General features: G+C 41.3%; 1 protein-coding gene and 1 long non-coding RNA gene across 6 annotated transcripts in view; one reads left to right on the top strand and one right to left on the bottom strand.

Annotated features, from left to right (window-relative positions):
- The first annotated feature begins 291 nt into the window (after positions 1-291).
- On the top strand, positions 292-8,189 carry LOC125967587 (uncharacterized). Its single transcript, XR_007480791.2, has 2 exons — positions 292-2,821; positions 8,041-8,189. It is a non-coding gene; the product is annotated as an uncharacterized lncRNA (long non-coding RNA).
- LOC125967583 (carbohydrate sulfotransferase 8) overlaps positions 6,319-20,461 on the bottom strand; it is an 89,878-nt gene continuing 75,735 nt past the window's right edge. For all 5 annotated transcript variants that reach the window (XM_049718777.2, XM_049718775.2, XM_049718776.2 and 2 more), the window contains 3 exons: positions 11,170-11,207; positions 9,738-10,130; positions 6,319-9,668 (listed from right to left, as the gene is read on the bottom strand). In XM_049718777.2, coding sequence (XP_049574734.1) covers positions 8,982-9,668; positions 9,738-10,130; positions 11,170-11,207 — 1,118 coding nt within the window. In that variant the 3' untranslated portion in view covers positions 6,319-8,981. The remainder of the gene's footprint in view (positions 9,669-9,737; positions 10,131-11,169; positions 11,208-20,461) is intronic.

Genomic DNA, 20,461 nt, shown 5'->3' on the forward strand with positions numbered 1-20,461 from the left:
AGAGCATCCGAGAATTCCTCCTCTTCCTTCTCCGGCTCTCCGCCTCAATGTCTGGAGTGGATGATGGTGATGATGATGATGTGGTTGTTGTTGCAAAGGGACACACGCACATGCACACACACACACGCACGCACACACCCCTCAGGCCATTCAAATCAAATGACGTCCACGGACGTGCATGCACGCCGCAGCAGAAAGCAGCCCTCACAGTCCGCCCGCAGCCAAATGCGCCATTTCAATTATAGCGCAGGGGCTTAGATGGAGATATCTGGCCACAACACACACACATACACATGCATACACTTGCACACACACACTCCTCACTGATGCTCAAAATGAAAGCAGACAGCCTCCAGACTTTTGCAAAATGGGATTCACAAGCTGATTATTGTTATTTTTGCATATGTGTGACACAATGGAAGTGAATCATGCGTGAAGTCCCCCCCTCCCTAAAAAAAAAAAAAGTTTGGAGTCAATCAAGGTGCTGCATTATTTATTTATTCGCATGTTTGTTTATTTGCGGGTAAATAAGTGTGAATAATTGATGCAGCATTGAGCCCAGTAATTACTCGCGACTACTACCAGCATCCAAAGAGAGATGCGGGGTCGTTTCTTAATATTTGGCTCCGGCCAGTGGAAGAAGTTGGTACTACATCACGTATATTAACTTTTGATCACAACGATCAGCACGCTTAATTGTTATTATTATTATCAAACAATATCTGGCGGTGTCAAGATGTAACCTTCACAGGGGGAAAATAAAATTTGAATTGTTAACCTCTGCTCTCATAGTCCCCTTTTTGTCATTTCAAGCTTTAGCAAAAAATAACTTGGCCTGACTGTTCCAATACTTTTGGAGGAGAGCGTTGGCAATATAGCAAATATGGAATTTCCATCCATCTTCATGGTCTGGCACTTTTTTGGCACAAGTTTTCCAAGAGGTAATAGAGTGATAACATTGGCAATGTTTGACAGCAGGACCGGTGGCAGTGTGGGAATGCATTTCTCCTTGAAGCGGGCCAAATCTTGGTAATTAGACCCCAGTGCGCCCCAGAAAGCCCCCTCATCCCTCACCCCGCCGGCACAGATTTGTTGCTTCCAGAGGTACAAACTGGAGGAAGGTGGGACTGGGGGGGAGACTTTTTTTTTTTTTTCTCATTAAAAGGAAACAAGCCTGGAGTTAGTTCAATTACATGCGGCGGGCCTATGCAGGGATGTTGTAAATTTAAAGATTTAAATAGCTTACAAAGTGGCTCGGGGCCCCATCAGTTAATTTCCTTAATTTATGGATTTTAGCTGCGCCGTGTCAATGTGAAGTAGGTCACGCGGAGGACTTGTGTGCGCGCCTCACAACAGCAGGTGCACAAGTGACACACGAGGTTGCCCAATCAGATTATTGATCACAAAAATAAGATTTAAAGCCAACATTGCGCATCAATTCAAATATGCGTGAATTTTCATGCACCGCCTTTCCATTTGCATTAATGAAGTCAATGAATTAATGCATGGCCTTATATAAAAAAAAATAAAACCTTTGCCTCCGGGCATGAAAAGCAGGTGTTAATGTGGCCTACAGCTCCACAAAGGAGAATATTTATGTGCCGCTCCCCCCTCCCCACACACATGCACTTTTTTTAACGACATGATGATGTCATAGATCACCACAAAAATGGTCAATTATTTAAGATTTACTAGAATTGGCATGGTTTTTAGGTAAATAGTAGGACCTTTAATGATGTTCCATTACATTCAAATTTAGAAGTATTTATATTTACCGGTATAAGAATGGCTATGTCATACAAAGCTGCGATTAACAAAATGGCTTCACTTAGCGCTTCATTATTTCTTTGAGTCAAAGTGCGATGATCGCGATCTCCTGATCGATTGCGAAGGAAGTGTGGGTCGATCGTAAATAGGCTATCATCGATCCGCACTGATCTTTTGATTGACATACAGGAGAGCCAATCTGACGTCTGAAGTTTTGACACCTTACGCATGCGCGTTAAAGCGCGTCAATTTGGTCACATACCTTCCTGCGTCGCTAGCTTCCGATTTATTTTAACTAAATACAACAAAAATTATAAGATTGAGTGCCGTAGCTGGTCCGATTAAGAAGCCCAAAATCTACCACTTCCATACGAAATCGTAGGAAGATTTTTTTTTCCCAGTATGTCATTTTGTAAGTGCGTTTGCCTCATCTGTCAGTGTGCAATTGCTATTCCAAAGAAAGGAAATGTGGAGCGGCATTTTCGAACTGTTAAAAAAAAAGTATGACATTGAATTTCCTCCAAAAAAAGGAGAAAAGTGTCCGGACAGCAATCAATTTAGTCAGTCTGATCAGAAATGCGACGGCAGCCACCGAAACAAAAGTTTGGGTGTGTCACTTAAGCCCAAGAAGTTCTTCCAAGATGGGGAAACGATAAACGAGGCATTTGTTGGAGCAGATTGAGAATTGTCAAAGTTTGACAGACGCTTTCAAGACTTTGCTGACTGGAGCCAGTTGCTTCATTCACCATTTTCGGGAAAATTCCGAGGTGGATTCACATGCATCAAAAATTGGAATGCTGTTTCACCTCAATTCGTCAGGTGTGGAAAAAGAAATCTGAACTCTACATAAACTGACAATGAGCTGAAGTCCAGGGCTCATGAACAGTTCTGGAACTTACTACAACTCCAACAAGAGGAAATGTGGCATTTGTGCCACATGAAGATTATGAAATCCAAATACCACCATGACTGATGATCATCTGGAAGCATGCTTGAAGCTGGATATCAGCAACTACCTTGGTTGATGCCATTCAATGCAAGTCATCAGAGTAAGGTAAGTGTGTTGTATTGTGCAATGTGGGTTCATGCAGTTATGCAAAAATGCTTTATTTATCCTAAAAAGTGCAAAAGGAAAGAAAGAACATACAATATTGTAATAATAATAATTTAAATAATGATAATATGGGAGAAATACATTTATGTTTTGCATTTTTATTTTAGGTAGATCATTTTGACTTGGTCATTTTATAAGTAGCTTGCAAGCTGAAAACTATGTGCTATTGATTCTCTGTTCAAAAAGGAATTTTAATTTGAGCCAGGCCATAAAAAAAACACCTTGAGTAACAGCAGCATTATCTAGAATGTCTCTCAAGCATTTGCCATCAGATAAGCACAACCCTCTGGCCATGTGGAGAAAGTTGAAGAACATCGGGAACTTGCATTTATGATTGTTTTCTTTGTGAAGTTTTAAGTGAATGTGTGCGATTGGTGGAGCCCGGCTGTTTCTGCTCTCGCAGCCATTTGACATTCTGCTTGATGTCGAGATGAGTGTGTGAGTGTGTGTGTGTGCAGCGACACTTATTGTTCGTCACCTCCGAGAAGTAGCGGGGGTAAAAAGGTGTCACTTTATTAATAGGCTGCTGTGTGTGTGTGTGTGTGTTTGCGGGCGTTCGCTTACAATGTACAGAAAAAGCCAGATAGCAAAAAAACAGAAAAAAAAAAAAGCATTGCCTCAAGATGCTCCAACTTGGCAATTATGGTTCCAAAAAAGCACAAAGAAACTATTTTCCCTCGGAGATGCCGTTTTGAGGCAGGTAGAAGTGCAATGACCCCGGTGCTGCTAACTTTTTGTGTTTTCGGTCTACTCCGAATATTTGACTGGGATGAAAATGAAAATCTGCGTTCGTCTTTTGTCCGGAACCGAATCGACCCTTTCGCCTCAGACCCAGTCCATAGAAATGGTATGTTTTAACAGGGCTGTAGCACCCCCTAGCGTCAGCGCCTGCTAGTACCAACACTAAACCCACTTAATGTGCCAAAAATCCAACCCTGAACCTCAGAACTGCGAGGCAGACGTGCTAAACATAAAAAGTCCACTTCGGTGCTAATATTTGCTTTGCTGTCACGACTTGAACGGCGCCATGTCGCCAATCACATCTGCTATGCATCACATAGCATCCTCTCATCCCCCCCCCCCCCCCCCCCCCTCCCTGCACTCTGCACGCCTGGAGGGCAGCACCCACAGTCCTCATTAGAGTGCATGTGTCATGATGACATCAAGTGGCAACCTTGACTTATGTTTTATATTTTCACTTATCCATCAAGGCGCTGTCATGGCGACGCACGCACACACACTTCGTCTGGGGGGGGCCCGCCTAGAACGGGCGTCCGCCCTCGAGGGCCCTTTGCTGTTTCTCAAGACAAACTGCAGCCCGCCATGCTTTTGTCGAGCTCTGATGTGTCTTCTGCTTTGTCAACACTGAGGCTGCCGCAGTGACACCATGCAAGCCCGCATAGGGCCTCGGGGGGCCAGGCAGGAGGGTTCGGGTGGGTCACTATGTTAAAAAAAAAAAAAGGAAGAAAGAAAAAGGGTGGCAGGCGGGGGTGGAGAAAGCGAAGGGCTTGGCGGAGGGTGCCATCTTCTCGTGTGGCCAGGGCCTCAGGCTGAATGGAGAGCGCTCTGTACAGCACACGGCGACCCAGGCTGATGACATTTTATGGTCATAACATGAAATACCAGCAAGTTCTTCTGGTGGAAATACAGTTTTTCACAATAGTGAGACTTTTGCATGACATATTCATGTTTTTTTTTGTGTGAAAAGGATTTCGATGGTAACCAAAAAAAAAATCAGGAAAAATAAATATATATAGATGGCTAAACGATCGTGCTCGTTTGAATCAGGCGTGCTGGAGGAGAAAAAGATCTAAATCATGCATTATGGTTGCCCTCGATGACTCGTGGTTGACACCATGGGAGAAAATAGATAGGACATATTGGAGAGACCACAGCACCATCTACTGGTGGCGCAGGGAAGTGTTCATTTCCCTGTGTGCATTATCGCCAGAATAATGACTCCTATTGTATGGCTCAAATAGTGTCTACCTAAAAATGCAAATCACACAAAAATTTGATTTTAAATACAGAAAGTCGAATGAAAAGACTTAATATATTCACCTTAATTGCTTTGACAGTGACATAGTGCAACTTTTTAAAAGTCACATCTAAAACTTGAGACTTCCTTCCTAAAAACCTATTGAGGGATTCCCAAAGGGTCGGAAGTGAAGCTCTGCTAGTTGGTGAGGACCCCCGCCCCCCCTTCGCCGTCTTCTAGACCGCCTCCGGGTCCTCCAGATAACTCCTGTCTGATTATCACCGCGGGAGCTCCCAAAGCAATCCCGATATTAATTTAGTCCTCAGAAGGAAGCCCATCCGTCTTGAGTCTTAGCTCCTGGACTTACCTGCGGCCTGCTAGCGGCATGATGTCTCTGTTGTCAAATTTCAAGCGAGGGTCAGTTCGGACCCCTGTCTCCCTCATCTTCCTTCCATCGTCTTTCTTCTCACCTTTTCCATCACTGATCTCACGATTGCGTAATACCGGTATGAACTTAATCACATCCAAAGAGGAATTTATTTTTGGTAATAAAGTGTTGGTTGAAGAGAGGAGAGAAACTCTTCCGACAGTCTTCTAGTTTGTGTCTCAGGTGTCAAACTCAAGGCCCGGGGGCCAGATACGGCCCGCCACGTCATTTTATTTGGCCCGAGAAGACAAACTGTGCATCAAATTCGTGTGTCATTACTAGAATTGCAAATTGTCGTCACTTTTAATATCTTTTTTTTTTTTTTAAATATTTGACCAGTTTTTACTCATCTGATTTGAAAATGAGTTGTTTGTCAGTTTGTTTTGGAGCTTTTACTGTATATAATATACATTTATTTGGGTTGACAGTCATAATGGCCCTCCGAAAAAAGCTATGATTAAAATGCGGCCCGCGAAAAAAATGAGTTTGACACCCCTGGTGTAAAAAAATGGCAGATTGTCATTTTTGCTGAAGAGGTGATGCTTGACTTTATGTCTCAAGAATCAATTAGTGAATGTGAACATGTCGAAGAAACAGCCGCTTAACATTTAAAATACATTTGGTGCTATGTTGTCGTTAAAGTGCTGGCAGGAGAATCTCAGTTTAAATGGCATATAAATCAAAATGAAGCTGAGGGCATCACAAAATGTGGAGATATGATATTAGCTCAAGGTGAAAAAAGCACTTATAGTCTGTGGCGGCTGGTGAGACTTTTTGTTTATACATTCAGCTCCATTAAAGTTGCTGCATAAATCACGTCAATGGAAGATTGCGTTCGATATGTAGCAAGGAACTTGTCGACATAAAGCGGTTAAAATACTGCAGATGAATTTCACAAGGTAAAGAAATGAACGCTGTATTTTTATTTTATTTTTGGGGTCCTCCTAGAGGCGTTGTGAGTGAGCAAACGAGGCTAAGCTAAATATTTGTTTTGATTTGTGCTCTCACTAAAAAAATAATACAAGAGACAGCTTTAAAATGCTAAAGACAAATTTATTAGTAGACACGGGGGGAAAAAAAAGAGCCACCTGAAAAATGTCTTCCTGAAAAGTCACCATTTGATTGGCAGTGTAAAATAAGACAAAAGGCTTGAGACTGTAGCTATTTTTTTTTCTTTTACATTTTTTTCTTACACAATTGCACCAACAGTTATACATTCACTTGTTACTTCGGTTACTGAATGATTTTAGTTCACACGTCAAAAAAATCGTGTTTTGTGGGAGCGAGGGCATTAAAAGTAATAATTATGATGCAGTATTATTATTATTTTGCTAAGGGTGGGGCTATAATCAGCACAGAATTAAACCAAGACCTAATTAAAGATTAGATTTTGGAATTTTGCAAAAAGCCATCACAGATATAGTGGGGGAAAAATATTAAGTCACCATATATGAGTCGCACCACCAAATTTGATTATAAGAAGTACTATAGGTGTCAATAATGTGAATTTTCACTCACTCATAAAAAAAAAAAAAACATTACAGAGCATTTTGTCACGTAAAGCACAAACTCCTGTAGCCAACCCAAAAAAAGTACCTCATATATTTCCACGTACCTTGTTTTAAATGTCTGCCTTGGCTCTAGACTTTCTAATAGTGCACACTATAAGGCGAATAAAAAAACTTTTGTGCCATTTGTGTTGGGAGTTTCTTATAAACAGAGACTTGCATTTTTTTTTTTTATGCACCATACTGTTATTCTGATTGATAGATAAATTGTGTTGTGCCAAAGTTGTGCCACCAAGCACAACAAACACAAAACTCATTTGGAGTCCAAGCTTGTCTTAAGCTCTTCAGTTATTATTATTTTTTAATCGCTGGTGGCGACACACTGGCATCACAATCAATGACATTAAAACAAAAGTTAACTTCACTGCACTGATTATGTATAATATACTATATATGTGTGTGTGTGTGTGTGTGTGTGTGTATAGACATTTATATATATATTAGAAATAGAAAAATATAGAATCATCTGAATGCCCATTATACAATTGTACAGAATAAAGAGTGGGAAAAAGCTTATACAAGGCTGCAGACTGGGTGTCAGTACAGTGTGTGTAGTTTTTTTTGTGTGTGTGTGTAGTGTTGGGTACAGTGTTACTGACTGAGCAGTTCACAGGGAGTCAATAGGGAATATTTTGTCGCGAGAATTTACTAAGAAATTGTAGCCCAAAAAAAAGTTAACCATTATTTGTCACAAACAAACATGTTCAAAATATGACATTATTTCGCAGTGGAAAATTTACATTACATGAAATGTAGCTCGCAATAATTCTGTTTGTGTCCTAAAAAAAATTTCCATTTTATAATGAATACAGAGCAATAGTGGCAAATTTGGATTTTATTTTTAATACAGGACAGTGGTTCAGTTTTAAAATTTAAATGCAGCCATTAACAGCATTTCCGACTGAGTTATATTGTGGACCAATTGGGCGATTGTTTGCTTCAAAAATCTGCCTAGCAACAAGTTGACAACTGAATAATGTGGCTTGGAAAAAAATTCTAGTTCAATGATAAAAACTGAATTTACTCAGCTCAATTCAATTCATCTTTATTTATTCCAATAAAATTGATTTCAAAACAAATACAATAACTAGAATACAAACTGCTAAGTGCAGAACGTTTTGTACAAAATTCGACTAAATTCTCCCGACTTTTCAGTTGTAACATCCTCGCTATTTATTTTTCTTAGATTGTCAAAGAACCAAATCTACTTTGTTTTTGTGAAATGCATAATGATTTGCATTGCTGCTCCCAACACACTTTGGAACGTCTGCACCATACCACAAACAGACAGCAACACGGTGTACCCTGTAAATAAATACCTGGATGCCCAAGTAAGTGACGAGTCGTATTTCAAAGCACAAACATAACAAGAGCATAAACGTACAAAAATGCTACCATCAGTTCCAGAGTGGGACAAAGCTGGAGACATTTGCGAGGGGGGGTTCATTTTGTTTAGCAAATTCACGTTACCCATTTGACTTTAAAGTCTGTTGACCCCGCCCCCTTCCAAAAAAAGTCATTTCAAAAGTTTAGAGTTAGTCAAAAGTTTGGTTAGCGCATCATTTGTTTTGAAATATTATAACTGGTTAAAATTGAAGTTGCCAATGTCGCCATCTAAAAGTTATTTAGGGTATTTTTCCATTCTTCCGCCATTTTGTTTCCCACACACCATATAATTCATATTAATCTGGATTTTCTGTAGAATTATTTTCATTTTTTTTTTGTTTATTATATGGACCCCCCTGACATAGCCATGGCCACCCCGTGGCCACCCCAAAGTGAAAAGTCTAGCTCCGCCCCTGATCGATGAGAATCTTTAGTGTCATGTAAGTAAAATATGTTGCATCGGTTACCCCAAAATCAAAACAAATTAACTTCTTGTCTACTTCCACATTTATTTTGACTTGACAGAAACTTTGGCTTCACAAAGCATTGCTCATAACCAATCTGAAAAATCATTTATAAAGGCTTTACCGGGGTACGCTTATCGTCAAGCGGAAATCGAATGCAGCATTATACACATTTTTGCATCTTGTAATCTGGTACAAAGATTGTAAAAACAAAGGAGAAAATCCTCAAACAAGACGACTGATGTGGAATAGCTGCAGAAGTGGCCACGCCGATCCATCAGTATAAAACCTGATAAGGTTTGGAGTAATTAAACATCAGATAGTCCATGTAGTAAAAGTCGTACATCCGCTGTCTCTCCAGCGCGCCGATGCGCTCAAAATACTTTTGCGTGAGCTTCATCGACGTCCTCTCGTCGGACGAGTTCCGGTCCTTGAATTTGGGCAGCGTGAGGTTCCGCGGCGCCCCGACCAAGCGCAGCAGGAGATCGGCCTCCTCCTCCATGTTCTCAAACTTGCCGATGAAGTCGTAGTCAATGAGGCACGGGTTGCACACTTGGTTGGTCGGTTCCCAGTGAATGTCGATGCCCACGGGCCGGTGCACGTCCAGCAGGTACTGCACAAACTCCTGGAAGGTGACGCCGTTCCCCGACGCCAAGGCCGACTTGGTGGCGTTGGGCCTGTACTTGGAGATGATGGGCCTCCCGAAGCCTTTGTGGTAGTAGTCGTTGGGGTTCTCGAACTTGTCCCTGTAGGCCGACACGACCCTCTCGAAAGGCTCTCGCACAAACATGACTTTGGTGTAGCTGTTCAGGCGGCGCATGATGCCCTGCCGGTCGAAACTGTTCAGGGTCTTCAAGAAGTTGCCGAAGTGGGCCGTATCGTGGGTGATGCTCTGAGGGTCAGACGTTACGCCTGCCAGGACCATCAAAGTCCGCTTCCAGTTGGAGCAGCCTGCTTTGGGCACCTAGATGATGGAAGGAAAATCTGTTTCATCAGCTTGCCGACTGTATCATCACATTTGCGAGTTTTCTACCTGGCAGTAGAGGACCTTGTGCTTGTCCTCAACAAAGATGTTCCTCACTTGGTCCTGCGTGACGGTCTTGGAGACGTTGCTCTTGTACTTGGCGCACATCTTCTTAATAATCTGCCGGCGTCTCTCCAAGATGCCGAGGAGCTTCCGCCAATGCTGGAGGGGAAACAATCTCGAGAATGAAGTCAAAGAAGAAGAGGAGGAGGAGGAGGGAGAGGTGTTGGTCCGCTGCATGGGTGGACTTGTTTTCAGGAGCTTGCGGTGCTTCTTGGAGATGCGCTGTGAGCCCAAGTCCTGTTCCTGAGATCCACCCATGACCAACTGTTCACTCTTGCAGAACTGTGGTAACTGGATGGGGGAGATTGGACTTGGCACCATGACGTCAACAACTTTGTCCTGTAATGAGTCACACAGTTATTAAATGAACCGCTAGATGGTGCTGTTGCGCTACAACAACAATACTCCTGATTAAGTTCCACAGTGTGGCCAAACTCCTTCCTGGTGTTGCCATCATATAATTTAGGTGTCCCATAAACACTCAGTGGCATGTTTCATTTAGAATCTCCAACTGCCTGGTGGACCAACATGCCCAAGGCCACTGAGCATGCTGACATTTGATTTCAATAGAATGTTCTGATGGTGTCATCAAGTCACTTGACACATTTTACGAGTACGATAAGATGTTGATGTTCTTCCTGGATCTTGCTAGAATCATCCCTGCAGATGATGAGAAAGGCTTGGCGCTACGGCAGGATGAAGAAGTTGTAAAGTGTAAAGAAACTTCACAATCATAGTGGCTACATTCAACATAGTTTTTATTTCTCATATTCCAATACTTTTTGTTATATATTATGAATATTTTAGGTTTTGATTTGTTTTTGCAGACAAATGTCCACGACTTGGGATAAAGATTGTGATGCCACATTTAAATCAATGAAAATTTAAAAAATAAAAGTTTATTGAAGTTGACACACCATCAAAATGAATAATTTTAAAAAATGCCATATATATAGAATTTGGCTTCAAATAGTGAAAAACTGAGATTTTCTCCGCTCTCCACTGCTCTTCTATGCTTGCCCTGCCATCATGAAGTTCAAACATCATCATAAACCTTTTTAAAACGTTTTGAGCAACGTATGATATCAATAAAGCGCTTTAAGTCTCCTGAAATGACTATTTAGAGACATTTATATTTATTTTCCAGAAATAAATATAATATAATAAATATATTTATTTTCCAGAAAATTCACACTTTTTGAGAAAATTGATATAACTGAAAACAAAATATTTTTAGGTGAAAATAATATAAAATAATAATAGAAATTTCATTTTTGGACACAACTCAAAACTTTGTGCTTCAAAGGTATCTGATATAAGACTGATATCAGGTGAGCTTGTGAATTTGTGTGTATGTGTGTGGATGGAGCAAACATACCTCCCTGGATCGTTGCAAAATTCCATCAAGTTTCGTATCTGTGGAGAAAGAATACAACAGAATAAAAATAAATACAAAGCATTCCATTGAGGCCTATGGAGACTATGAGTCGACTGGTCACCATAGCGACGGGCGGGAACGTTATTGGCAGATTTAAGGAAGCGGAACCAATGATGTTTATTACACCGGACATTTTTTTTGTGCTCTATCGGATACAAGCCGAAACATTTCCTAAAAGCAGCTGTCATTTAATCAGGCTGACAGTTGTAAGTGGGCCGACATGGGTGCAAGTGTGGGGGGAGGAGGGAGGGTGGGTGGGCTTGCTATGCGTGGACACCTCGACCTAAGTGGCTTGTCACTTTCAATTTGGAGGGTGGGAGTGAAGGATAAGGGAAGTGGGGGGGCAATCAAAACCTTCCCGACGTGATGTGGCCATGTTGGATTACACTTGATGACATCATCATTTTCTAATATGAACCATAATCATGCCTCGGTAAACTTTAGCGACTTTTTTGTATGTCTTTTAATGTTAGTTGAAAAAAAAAAATGTGGATAAACATAACCCCAGACAATAAAAAAAAAAATCCTGCTGTCTTTTGTTTCGAAATGCGCCACTCTTCTTTTAGATTAGCATGCTTGTTGTTTTGTAGCTCCAAAAGAAGAAAATGAGGGGGAGGAGGGGAGGGAGGGGGGGCATGGGGGCGAGCCATGCGATATTTTCCAATCTTGTTTTGGTTCAGCTGTACTATTTGATCTCCTCACCCCTAATGATCGTTCATGTAGGCTGTGTGGATCCATCACATGATGTTGCCGTTTATGAAACACATAAATATTTAGCAACACACACACACACACACAAAAGAGGAGGAGGCGGAGGGGGATACATTTACAAAAGCGTCTGCTAACGCGATGAGCCCCTCAGACGACCATCACGTCAACATACAAGGCCGCTTATCGATCTTGAAAGGCCCATCGAGGTGGTAATTGAAATCTCCCAAGGTCTAATTGCTTCCCTCTGGAGGAGTTTCATTTTATTTTTTTAACACCTCGCCTCCATCCCGTCGTCTTTTATACACGTTTTCGTCTCGACTGTTGCTTTTTCACCTTTCAATGTGTTTAACGCAACAACTGATGACGCCGGGTGTATTTTGTCAAGCCGGGAAGTTCAACACAACCGAGCGAGTTTAGCTAAGGTCATCCTGTTTTTTTTTTTTTTTTCCACAATCTAAGAAGCATTTTTCCCCTCCTTAATGTAATCTAGGTAAATGTAATTTCAAGCAAATTCCAAGGGAGGTGGGGGTGGGATTTGCAAACATCATTTATCTTTGTAGTGTCTATTTGGTTACGGGTAATAGCGTCTGCTTGATTGCAATTTCACAGCCGGTCAATTTCACTCAACGTAACTTTGCTATTGATTTTCAGCAATAAATTTACCAAAAACTGACATGGAGGATGCAAATCACATGATTTAACTCAGATTTTTCTGTGTGGAATCATTTTGCTGACAGAAGCTTCTGTGACAATTCTAATTGGCTCCTGAGCTTTATCCTTCATTGCCCTCTACATTAAACCTTGAGAGTCTCACCTCTCTGCGGGGCCCCGAAAAAATCCCATGAATATTCATGCGGGTGGTGCGACATGCTAGCGAGGGCCACATCATTATCACCACCCCCCTCCCCCTTCTCCTCCACTTGAAGCCCTCTGACAGCGACGTGTATAATCCAGAAACTATTTTGAGGAGGGGCGGACAAAAAGGACAAAAACAACATGGAAATAATGAGCTTGTTAGACCAAACTGTGCAAAAGTGTTTTAAGTATCTCAGACGGTGAGTGTTCTCCTTCAGCCGTCAAGTAGCGTCCCCCCAAAATCTCTCATTAGTCTGTTGGAGAATAAAGGGGGCTTGAAATAAGATAATAATAATAATGAGATTAAGCTAACTTTTTTTACAGACAGCACTGTGCTACCTTGTACGAACTGCAATCATGTGACTCCCCCTGAAGAAAATAAGGTGTCAAGTAAATCCGACTCCATTTTGTCACCGGGCAGAATTCATTATTTTCTAAGTCCACTTGGTGTTCTCCTCCATGAGAACAGAATGACATCATCCCTACCGATTGGTATTATTTTCACCTGTTCACAACTTCTCCGGCTTCTTCAGCACCTCCTCGCATGGAGATGACGTCTCCCATTAAAGAGGAAGAAACATTTTTTTTCCTTCCACCCAAATAACTGAATTAAATGGTGTTTCGTCATTCCCAATCGAAAATAACGAGCCAATTTGGAAAGGTCAAAGACACCCGTATTTTTTATTTTGCGGCCATTGTCGGAGGGCGGCTATTTGAGGCGCTGATGATGCAAGCGTCCTGACCTTCCTTAGACCTCCACCTCGCAATCTCTTTCTTTTTATAACCGCATCTCAGAGGACATGGTAAATAGAGAAATCCATAAAACGCTCTCTGCTTGCGAGCATCACACGATATGCTCTAAAACTTTGACCTTTGACCCCGGTCCAAGGCGACGTGCATAAATCTTTTGCACGCAATTCAAACGTGTCCCCTTCAATGCCGTACTTCATGGTCATTTCAGTCGTAGAAGGAGGTAATATAAATTTGAATAGATCCAAAACCGTCATTCTTTTTTTTTTTTTTTTCCAAAGCACAACTCCGAGCACAGAAACTACACAGACAGGAAAAAACTGATTTACAGACGGATCCTTCTCTGAGTGCATTCAAGGATATCGAGGATGCAAACAGTCATGGGGCACGTTGCCATGGCAACAAGGAAGTCTTCTGGGACGGGGCGGGGACGCGTAAACAAACGCAGAGTGTCAGCTGCGAGATCGGGGTTAAGTGAATTAGCACAGGCGAGGCGAGACACACTGGGCTCTTAAATTGCCACTAATCTTATTCGGGCACTGTGCGGTTTATGACCTTTGACACACGAAGCAATACAATCGCAAAGTAAGTAACCGAATCAGAGGGAAAAAAATAGTTGCAACAGCATACTTGAATCAGCATTTCGAACAGCGAGTGGTGCTTGACAACGGATAAACGGAGCACCCCAAGGTGCCATGAAGGGGGATACCGAAATGTCTTAGTTAAGCCTCCGTGGCCTCCCCGCTCACCTCGATTTGTGGCTGAGAAGCGGAATCGCGGCCGTCAATCTATCGTCCAACCTCGTCTGTGAGTTAAGTGTCACGACTTGCCTTCATGGTCAACATGCCCGCCAGCAAGAAACCGTTGTTCTCGTCCGTAGCAACTGATTAGCCTCCAGCGTGGCTCCCCTATAAACTTGCCTCAGTGTCTCCCTCATTATCATTCTTTATCAGCAACCTCAACCCCGTGCCCTCGTCCAAAGTTGTGATCTTGGCCAAAAAAAAAAATCGCTCTTCCACTTTTGCGCTGCCCTCGGGCGATGGCCTCAGTGATCAGCTAAACAATGTAAGCAGCCTGCGGCCAGAAAAAACACAAACTACTTTGAATACTAAACAAAAATATAATTATTTTGTGGGATAAATATAATATAAATTCTAATTTATCTTGTTTTTTTATTTAAGCAATAACAAACAATAATAACAATGACAAAAAAATATTCAACATTATTGCCGCCTATGACCAATTACTAGAAAAACAATTACACAGTTTTAATAACGCTGTCTCAGCAGCAATTTCATCAGTAGGAATATTTTTTTTTTCATTAAGCAGCAGCTCTAAAGATCTAAATTAAAAACAACTATTGAGATAAAAACTAATCCGTAATTTTTTTTTTCTTTTTTCCAAACAGTCACGTCAAATATTCATCAGGCACAACCTCAACTGCCTCATAACACATTTGGAAATCAAAAATGACATGACTTCAAAAAGAGCCATCTTTTTTTAAACACACATTCAATCCTGCAAATTGCTACTCTGTATTAAATATAAAATCCAAAAGAATATGAACATTACAAGCCCTGCCTAGCATGAAAAATGATGTGAAGCCTGTCAACGTTTATTCTAAGCGTCTGTGCTAATGAACAAATGTGTTTAAAAAAAAAAAAAAAAACTGACACCCCCCTCTCGACCCAAAATAACACACAACAGGCACCCCTAGAGCGCAGGTTATCATTTAACAAGGCATGGTTGAGCTGCACTTTACACGCCTGCTGTCAAGTCAGTGTGTGTGTTAGTCTGCATGTGTGTATTTATTCCACGGGGGAAAAAAAAACAACTCAAAAATGTCAAACTTCTACCAAGCGAAAACACTGACACACATGGAGAGCCCCAAAATAAAAACCCTGCATAACTTTCACACTCAATATTTCTGTTCTCCACAATTGTCACCAGTCTGCACTGATTGACCGCTTCTTAAAGTTTTCAAATTCCGACAACTGACCCCATCTGCTGGAATAGTTCACCTTCCATTTTTTTTCCCCTCCCGCCATTGTGTTCACAAAATAGTCTCGCCTAAAGAATTGAGTCGTAAATTTTCCAAGGCAAAGCACCCGGTGTCAGAATCTGTCTGATTCACCGGCTTGTGCATTTAAAGTGATCGCACAGGCCGAGCGTTTTCTCTGCTTCCGACGTGTCAGACTTCTCGCCTGTCAGCGAGAACGCCGGAAAGGTGAGCAGAGCGGCGCGTTCGCCTCGGATATGCCGCTAATTTGACAGTGCCCGGAGAGGCCGTGAAATAATTGGAGTAGCATTTATGTGCTGACAGAAAGAACCTAGCAATCAAAGTGTCTCGTTTTTCCACAAACACGACCGCCATTTTGCACTCCGGACAAGTTTGTGTACTTAAAGAGGGAGTAGATTCATTTGACAAACTAGACGCGTGGCCTTTTGTCTGGGTTGGATCAACAAGGAGTGTAGAAATGTTGGATGTTTGATGGAGCAGAAAAAAACCCGGCAGGCTCGGCTCACACTTTGAATCATTTCCAGTAAAAGACTCGCAGGTTCAAGTCAGAGGCGGGTGGATCTTCCAATTAGCAACACGTCTGGAGATTCAGGAGGGAATTACCAGCATCCTTCAAAACCAAACCATCACAGCAACTCACAATGAAACATCTCAAGAAGACAAATGCGAAGGAATAGCCATCAAAATTGCTCCTTCTAAAAAAAAAAAAAAGGGCAAAGAATACCAATGAAATTCGACGTTTCTAAGAAAAGTACAAAAGTTGGACTTTCTGAAGATCACTGGAAATTTTTAAACTTCTACAAAATTTCGGACTCGGAAAAGTGCAATGGAATACTAATGAAAGCTAGAGTTTCTGACGTGTACTGGAATACTAAACAAATTTGGACTTTCTGTCTGGAGGGAATTGCCACGGAATACCAAAAAAAGTTTCCGAAGTAATTGATCCGACTGAAAGTTTCTGACCAGGAGAAGTGCAAAGAAACAAAATCAGAGTGCAATGGAATAGCAATGAAAAAAAAAAAGTACTGGTCTGGTTGAAAATGTGGCTTGTCAGACTTTGGAGGCGTTGGGATTCAGAGGTTCCACTGCTGATGACACTTTTGAAAGCTTCTTCACTGAAGTTGTGTCGTGTCTTCCAGATGGTCAGTGAAGATTTGGCCCGCAGTGCTTGACAGAAGGCTTCAAACTCTGACTAGGTCTCATTTGCACACTTTTCTTGCCTCTCGTCTCCTTGGTATCAGTCACGCCATTCTGCTTCTCCTCGATCCCGCCCCCCCCCCTCCCGCATCTGATTCTTCTTCCCTCGCTGGTTGACAGGATATGCATTCTCGCCCTCCCACCACCTTATCGAGATCTCTGGATGTCACGTTTTGGCCCCATCGCCTGTCCTGAGTCTCTTTGTGTGAAAAAATCTTTTTCCAACAACCACTTGGAAAATTAACATTAGAAATATGTTGATTGATTTTTTTTTTCTACCCAGAGGCTCTCCAGACTTTTCCAACATTGAATTTTGATGCGATTTAGTTGAATTGGCAAATTAGTGTCGCCCCGTTTGTTATTGTATGACGAATAAAGTTGCAGTTAGCATCCATTAAGCTAGCAGTGATGGAGGTTAGCCTCAAGTTGTTAGCCTACTCCTTTGCTAGCTTCTATTGCCCATGAACGAGTCACACAATTGGCAGCTCCGCTTACTTGTTCGAACAGGTCGGGACGACTCAATTATTTATATACGAGCATTACAAAAAAAATACTTTTCCATCATATGTCCGATTCCAATAACTAAATGAATGCGCTAAACTCCATTTGGGCACGGCTATCAATCATTGAAGCAAGATGACTTGTAGTAGAAGCACAAAGCTACTAATGGAGAATGACAGACTCTGACAGCGGGAGAGTGAGCTGAGTCACTGTAGGCGTGCGAGCGATGAATAAAAGAAGAGGCCAGCTGTCTGGATATCTCGCGCCGTCTTGCCGCTCCTTTGATACCAACACCGTTCCCGCCGCGCTCCCTCGGTAATCCTGCTCATTACGCTATGTTGTCCCTCTGTTCCTCGACCGCCGCCAAGAAGATGGAGGGGAACAGGAAGGAAGCCAATGTGCCTACACACTGTAGGATCACTTCCATTTCCGTTGATTCAATGCCAGAAAACGGACATCGTAGGACATGTTTTCAAAGTGACGTCCATTCGGGAAATTGTGCCATCTAGTGGAAGAGTTGTTGTTCTGCCCATTTAATATAATATAATTACGTGCTGCGCATTGGCTGGGATTCACTGGTGATTAAAAATGATTTTATTATCTTCACAGGCTCTTGCTTTTTATTCAGTAGAATAACTTTGATGGTACGGTCCACTCGTGTTAGATGGTGTTGGCAAAAATGCTTGGCAAATAAACATCACCCATGCTTCTAATTGGGGCTCTCTTCAGCAAATTCCCCAGTTGGAGTTTATCAAAGTACAAGGCGAGCAGAGGAAGTTCTGTCCATGTTTTGTAGGCTATGTTTGAATATTTTTGCTTGACTTTCAAATTACCAAAAATTTGAAAATTGGTTGGGTAGAATCGGAGGATTGCTGAGGCTTTTATAAAATTACAAAGTAACTTGATAAAAAAAAAAAACATTGTCCTATTTCTTGTATTTTTCCGTCATTGTGGAGCACAAAGTTCTGCTCCATTGTTCCGATTCAATCTGCTTCAGTTCTTTGTGTCCTTGAAAATTTTTACTTGGTACGGCTACTTTTCATCATAATAAACATTTTTTTTCCCCCTTTACCAATCGAAAAAACTATTTTCCTGCCTCCGCTGTTGCAGCCTAAATAACTAAATAAGAATTGACTTTGGAAAACATTCGATGTGGAGGTGAATGTCAGAACATTCCGAGCTCATTCTCCAGTCTTTGTACGTTTCGACTCGGCAGTCAGTCGTTTCAGGTTAAAGATACGCTTTTTCCAAAAGTGTTTTTTATTATTATGCTGCTGCTGCTGCTTCTGCTGGCTGTTTGATGCTGTTGACCTAAAACTTAAAGCTTATTTTATCAACACAGCCAGTTTGGACAGTTTAGACTATTTTGCGAGCAAGCTTTCCCTGCCTTATCGGATCGCTTTTTTTTTTTTTTTTGTGCTCTTTGTTGTGAGTAAAAGTTACAAAAAAGAACTAGACTGTCCCTTTTTTAACTGTGACGAGCAGACGGCACTTTGTGACCTAAAAATGCTCTCTGCTAGTTTGTTAAATTACTAATAACGTTCACCCAGTCAGCATGCATTATTTCGATGTGACGGGTTTCTGTCTATGCCCGGTCGAAGGTCCGTGGACCAAAACATACGTCAATCAAAAGTAAATATTTTAAATCTTCGATTTTGGTTTGTTGGTGTTTTGAATTTATTTGACGATTGGATTTACAGTAAATAAACTCAAAATAACATCTAGAATGACATTTATTTATTTTTAAATCGGGAATTCAAGTCACATTTATTTGACATTTAAACATGGACTTGCCCAAAAGTACTGTTGACGCTGATTTAAAATAAAAAAAGAGATATTTTTGTTTTTTAAGTTTGACCTATAAGAGCTATGCCAAATGTCATACGGTAGAATTCCGCTTTTGTTTTTAACTACCAAACATTACTATGACATTCAAAAGACAACACATTTTGGAAGTAGCAATTCGTCAAATTGCACAGCTTTGACAACATGTTGAAATGTGCAAAACAAAACAAAAAAGGGGGACACGAAAATAAGGAGTGCAGACATGACACCGAGAGACAGAGCTGGAGCGACATGGATCAAAAAGAGACACAAGAAAGTTATCCCCAAATAAATAAAGAAAAGGGTGAATAGCAGTAGAGTGTAACAATACGTGACCCAAATACGACAAGGGAGTCAAAGCGAAGGAAAAGTTGACAACGTGCTCTCTGCTGCCTCTCACTCTATCATCATCCCTCCATTCAGGTTTCTCATCCACATCATGTCACTCCCAAGCTACCTTTTTTCTCTGCTTGACTTCTTCTTGCAAAGATTCCATTTTTTTTCCCCATTGTACAGCATACTGCCAGAACTTATTTTGCTTTACCGTCACATTTGATTTTGATTACAAAATTCCGCAAGGGGGTGTGTAACTTTTTTCTTTGACAGTTGATTTATACAAATTATCAGTTGTTTCTGTTGTTATTTAGAAAAAAAAAAATATATATATATAATTATTAATATTAATTATGTATTAATTATTATAAATAATTATTAATTATAATTATTAATTAAAATAAGTATCATGCCTGGATACCGAAACTACAAAAAATTACTTTGTTTTTGCCCCATGTCCTGAATGTCACTCGAATATTTTATTGATGATGATTGACAGTCGGGTGATTGCCATCCTGGGAGACAATTTCAAAGCAAACAGCCAAGGGGAACGAGGCGGGCCCGTCCGGCTGCGGCGCCTCCTAATGATGGCGGCCCACAAACCCACATAGCGTGATGGATCAGCGTCGTGCATCATGTCAGCAGCAGCAGCGTATGAGGCATTATTGATGACAAACACTTAAAAGGTTATTAAAGCTTCAGCTTCAGGCCACAGGCTGACAGCCAGGAGCCTCGGTCAGCCGGGGATTGGTCAGGTAATGAATAAATAAATGACCCGCTTAGCCCAAAATAATACGGCGCTACGTTAAAAGCAGGATGGTTTTTAGTCAAGAAGAGCGCTAATGTTAGCATGTTACTTTTTTTTTTCAGCATTCATAGCAACAGTTTTTGCCGTTTTTATTGCGTGGCCTAAAATATATCCATCGGTAGGCCAAAATATCTTTTTTTTTTAGCATGCTAACCCTTTCGCGGCTTTATTGTCGATGGACATGCCAATCGACTTCAGTGAAATGTATCAAACCAAAGTGTTTTATTTGCAAT

The sequence above is a fragment of the Syngnathus scovelli genome, chromosome 4, assembly GCF_024217435.2.
Source record: "Syngnathus scovelli strain Florida chromosome 4, RoL_Ssco_1.2, whole genome shotgun sequence".
NCBI classification, from domain to species: Eukaryota; Metazoa; Chordata; class Actinopteri; order Syngnathiformes; family Syngnathidae; genus Syngnathus; species Syngnathus scovelli.